We start from the raw sequence: 2,938 nt of genomic DNA, 5'->3' as shown, positions 1-2,938 counted from the left end.
CTCCTGGGTTCAAGAGATTCTCCTGCCTCAGCCTCCCAAAGTGCTGGGATTACAGGCACGAGCCACTGCCCAGCCTAGTATGACTAATACTTATTGAGCATTAATATGTGTTGGATACCTGCTAGGGTCTGGTGAATGGAACATGGGCCTGGTCCTCAAAGAACTTGTTTTGAAGAGGCAGACACAGACATAAACAATGTAAAATATGCTTTATTAAGGTATGTTTAAAGAGCCATGAGAGTCTGAGATGACAAAAACTAATATTCTGTCAGGGAAGTCCATGGAATTTATAGAATCCTGCTGGACCTTGAAAGATGGTGGGAATTTGACAGGCATATGAGACAAGGGAGGGCTTTTCTGCCAGAATGAACAAAGGCAAGAAGTTGTGGAAGCCCTGTTTAGTGGTGGGTTCTAGGGTTAGTTTGATGAGAGCACCAAGGAAATGGAGAGGAGGCTGGAAAGGTAGACTGCTTCTAGGTTTAGGTGAACTTTATGTGCTTTGTACAAGAATTTTGATTTTATTTTGTAAGCAAGATATCAGAACATTTTTCAAAAATTTGTTTACCTCATTGGTTCTGAAGATTATTTATAGAATCTCTGTCACTAAGCCAATAGTACAATGGACAATTAAGGTTTTTTTATTTTTATTTTTAAAGACAGAGTCTTGCTCTGTTAGCAGTACAATTATAGCCCACTGTAGCCTTGACTCTTGGGCTCAAACAGTATTTCCATCTCAGCCTCCTGAGTAGTTAGGACTGTAGACGTGTACCACCATGTTTGGCGAATTTTTGAATTTTTTTATAAATGGGGGTCTCACTATGTTGCTCAGGCTAGTCTCAACTCCTGGCCTCAAGGGATCCTCCCACCTTGGCCTCCTAAAGTGTTAGGATTACTGGCATAAGCCACTGTGCCTGGCCAGCTAAGGTTTTTGATGTACAGTAGAATAGAACATCGGATACAGTAACATGGAAAGTAGCTAGTATTAAAGTTGTAAATTTAATATATCATGTGAGTAATCAAAATGGGTTGTAACAGGTTTTATCAAATTTATTATAAATTTGTATAGTGTTAACATAGAAGTAGAAACTTTGTAAACTCCTTTTTTATTCCATTTTTAGTGAATACACACACATTATAGGTTAGTTTTTTTTTCTTATGTAACTACGATGTCAAAGTGTATGGTTAATCTTAAAACTTTTCTCCAAGTGAAATGTTTAACAAAAAGTATTTATTGGTGATCACACAACATATCAAATTAACTTTCCTACTTAACACACTTTAATTACTGAAAGAACAGGATTTGGTTTGTTTTTTAGGCAATTCGATGTGGTAGTCATTGTAAGTAGCTCTGTTTTGTCAGTGTTTGTGGGAATAGGGATAAGTTCAGCCATGATAGTTTTAAAAAGCATCTATATTGACTATATAGCTGTGGGATTCTTTAAAAGGAGCTAAATGTGGTTTGTATTTATTGTATAATGTAAAAATAGGAATTGTCACTGGGGGAGAAGCATACAAACATGTAAACAAATATATCATCAGCACTAAATAAAAATTCACTAATATAAGTTAGTGGTCAAAGAAGTTATATGTTGAAATGGAGGAACTCAGAGGTTACTGTTGCCATCTCTTTGAATTATTCATAATAAGTTTTATGGTAGTGATGAGTTTTTAAGAGTTTCCTACATGAAGGGAAAATAATAAAGATTGCTAAACTATAGAGGAAAGACATTATAGTCATAAATATTCATTTAGTTATTAAAGATTAAAGATGTGTTATTTCCCAGACATTGTACTAGGCACTGGGGATAAACAGTAAGAAGATACAGTTCAGTAGGAAAACCACAAATAATTACTCTACAGTCTTGAATCTAGACCTTGCTTTGACCTCATCAGAGTTTCTGTCATTTCCTGTAAGTACTGAGAGATATTTTAGAAGGGACAAAATATTAGGAACACTAATTGATCTTTTTTTAAAAAAAGATCTATTAACTGGAAATTATCCTGCTTTTAGGCTTTAAAACAGAGAGAAGCAATCCTGAAACTCATCTTGAAAAATGAAAATGTAAGTAGAAGATTACAATTTTTCCCCATCTTATAAATATGATGTTCATAAAGTTATTTTAGAGAAAAATGAGGAAGGAATCTGAGAATGATATACCCCACGTTCCCCAGCCCCTGCAGCCACAGACTGGTACTGGTCCATGGCCTGTTAGAAACTGGGCCGCACAGCAGGAGGTGAGCTGTGGGCTAGAGCTCCACTTCCTTTCACATCAGCAGTGGCACTAGATTCTCAAAGGAGCGCAAATCCTATTGTGAACTGTGTATGTGAGGGATCTAAGTTGCCCGCTTCTTATGAGAATCTAATGATAAATGTAATGCACTTGAGTCATCCCAAAGCCATGCCCTCCTTCTCCACTTCTCTGGGTCTGTGGAAAAATCATTTTCCACGAAATTGGTTCCTGATGCCCAAAAGGTCGGGGCACTGATATACTTTTCAACTTGACCTGAATCCTCTTGGTTGCTTATATAACTCAGTAACTATGGTATATTTGAGTTAAAGATACTTTTCATATGTTTTTAGAGCGATGCATTTTTGTATCTGTACATTAAAATGCTCTGATATTTTCAGACTATTCTCTGATTTTATGTAAGATACATTTGTTTTTCTACAGATTTTGTTGTTGTTGATTTTTACTTAATTGCATTTTTTAACCTTTCCTGTGGTCCTGAAAATTGCAGTATTTTTTGAAGTTTAAATTTAAGAAGTTATGATTACTCAAAATCTTCAATAGCTTTTGTGTTTAAGGATTTCTTTAAATGGGTTAATATGGTCACATGGTTTAAAAATTAAAATAGTATATTTAACAATATACAGAGAAAAATCTTCTTCCCTCATATTTACCTGAATATATTTCTTTCTTTCTTTCTTTTTTCTTTT

At 35.1% G+C, this 2,938-nt stretch overlaps 1 protein-coding gene across 3 annotated transcripts in view; it reads left to right on the top strand.

Annotated features, from left to right (window-relative positions):
- ATAD1 (ATPase family AAA domain containing 1) overlaps positions 1 to 2,938 on the top strand; it is a 55,596-nt gene that overhangs the window by 38,128 nt on the left and 14,530 nt on the right. For all 3 annotated transcript variants that reach the window (XM_017536372.2, XM_017536374.2, XM_037741283.1), the window contains one exon: positions 2,012 to 2,062. In XM_017536372.2, coding sequence (XP_017391861.1) covers positions 2,012 to 2,062 — 51 coding nt within the window. The remainder of the gene's footprint in view (positions 1 to 2,011; positions 2,063 to 2,938) is intronic.

This window comes from Cebus imitator, unplaced genomic scaffold (assembly GCF_001604975.1).
Source record: "Cebus imitator isolate Cc_AM_T3 unplaced genomic scaffold, Cebus_imitator-1.0 Scaffold97, whole genome shotgun sequence".
In the NCBI taxonomy this organism is placed as follows: domain Eukaryota; kingdom Metazoa; phylum Chordata; class Mammalia; order Primates; family Cebidae; genus Cebus; species Cebus imitator.
This window is presented reverse-complemented; position numbering and strand designations above follow the sequence as displayed.